This window comes from Octopus bimaculoides, chromosome 15 (assembly GCF_001194135.2).
Source record: "Octopus bimaculoides isolate UCB-OBI-ISO-001 chromosome 15, ASM119413v2, whole genome shotgun sequence".
NCBI lineage: Eukaryota > Metazoa > Mollusca > Cephalopoda > Octopoda > Octopodidae > Octopus > Octopus bimaculoides.
In genome coordinates this window covers 32613884-32616057 of record NC_068995.1, presented here as the reverse complement: position 1 = coordinate 32616057, position 2174 = coordinate 32613884, and the positions used below count along the sequence as shown (strand labels likewise).

Sequence of the window (2174 nt, the reverse complement as noted above, 5' to 3'; positions counted from 1 at the left end):
TATATATATAGATGTGTGTGTGGGTGTGTGTGTAAACTGTGTTTCATAACTCTGTTGTTTTTGTAATATTTTTTGTAATATTTTTCTTTTGAATTTTTGGCCTGAGGCCAGCTATTTTGAGGGAATTGGAAGTCAGTTAATCCAGTACTGACTGGTACTTATTTTATCGTTCCCAAAAGCATGAAAGGTGAAGTCAACCTTGGTGGAATTTGATCTTAGAAGAAATTCTGTGATGCATTTTGTCCAACGCACTAAAGATTCTGTCAGCTCACAGCTTTGTGATATGATAGCAACTTATAACATTGATATGAAACATTGTTAAGAGTTAGTTCCTTTATTGTTTTCACCATTATGATATGCAGAAAGGGTAATATTCCATCAAACGTTTTGGTATATGCTAATAAACATTTGGAGTAGTGAATAGCAATATTCATAGTGTGTCAAACAAAATACCTTTGTGGCATTTTATTACATACCTTTGTGTTCTAAGCTCAAATGCACCAGGTTCGCTTTGCCTTTTCTCCTTTCCAAGTATATAAAGTACTAGCCAATGTATTGGGAGTTGATAGAATTGATCATGCACTTGTAGTGACGTCATATTGGCACCAAAAAGGCAAGGTCGCCATTGCTGCATCCTTAACCACGCATGCGTGGATTTCAACATCCAAGCGTTCCCACTTCTATTCTATCTCTTACCACGCCAGACAGCGAACAAGCAAGACGTCTAAACAAGCTCTCTCATTGAGTGTGGTCGAAGCAAGTTGTCTCTCCAAGCATTCAACTCTAGGGACAGTACATCTACATTCCGGCGTCTCAACAACCAAGAGTAAAGCTGTATATTTTCCACCATAAATAAATATTGTTATGTTGATCAGTTTGGAGTTTCTGTGTTCCGTTCAATACCTAATTTAATATAGGAAAGTCAGGTGTACATCTAATGATGTATAACCCACTTTCCTAAACACTTAAATACAGTATGCTCTGGAACCAGTAAAAGACTAAAAGAGTATACACAGATTCAACTGCAGAATGCTGGTTCCAATAGAGATCCACATAAAAATATAAATGTCCTGAAAGTTATGTAAATTATTTGAAAATATCCCTCTTGTTTTGTTTCTGCTGTTTCTATTGTGTTCTCTCATGTTGCAGTCTTCTGTTGAGAAATACATAAAAAACATCTACAGCTGGTTGATTCCTTTTCTGAAGAGATGTGAAAAAAATGACCCTCATGCCTATATGAACTTATTGAAACAATATTTAATGGACATTGCAAAAGAGGATATAACCTTGCCTCTCAAGGTATTCGAAGCATCAAAATCGAATGTAAGTAGTTTTTCACTTATCAAATTGCAGAATGAACCTGAGTTTTCAAGTGCAAATGAATATTCGTCTATTCAGTAGGATTTCATTTTGAGTATCATCGTGACCATCATCATTACACGATCATAATCATTTAACATCCATGTTCCATGGCTGCATGATAAGGACAGTTAGGTAGTGTTCAGTGCAGTCCAATGACTGCATCATGCTTCAATGCCAGCTCCAACATGGTTTCTATGGATGGACGCCCTTCCAAATGCTAATCACTTTACAGCATGTGCTGGGTGCTTTTCTATTTTAGTGCTTCCAGCAACAATGTGACTTGAGGTTGGTCTTGAGATTTCTTTCCAGAAACATTCATCCATCCATCTTCTCCACCCACTGAGAAAATTGATGGTTGGGATGGACATCCTTGCTATACCATCATTATCATCTTCACTATCGGTCAGTCTGTTCAGTTTCACTGAATAATTAATCTGACAATTATGCAAGTCAATGTGAAGTCAGTTTCTATTTCTTATGTTGCTTGATGCATTCTACCAAGAGGAGCTTTGCATTTCTTGGCACTGTTTTTTACTGATTTCTTACATGAAGATTATATTCCATATAATTAATATATATTAGTGTCTGTGCTTAATTTGCAAAATACAACCATTCCCAAGAATAATAATATTTGTTTCAACATGTGATTTCACATCAAGAATCTTGTAAAACAAATACATAAGCATATCTCTCTCTCTCTATCTCTTTTTCTGTCTGTCTGTCTGTCTGTCTGTCTGTCTGTCTGTCTGTCTGTCTGTCTGTCTGTCTGTCTGTCTGTCTGTCTGTCTGTCTGTCTGTCTGTCTGTCTGTCT

General features: G+C 36.5%; 1 protein-coding gene across 1 annotated transcript in view; it reads left to right on the top strand.

The window, feature by feature from the left end:
• LOC106878217 (NBAS subunit of NRZ tethering complex) overlaps nt 1-2174 on the top strand; it is a 132994-nt gene that overhangs the window by 61774 nt on the left and 69046 nt on the right. The window contains exon 27 of the mRNA XM_014927365.2: nt 1150-1323. Coding sequence (XP_014782851.1) covers nt 1150-1323 — 174 coding nt within the window. The remainder of the gene's footprint in view (nt 1-1149; nt 1324-2174) is intronic.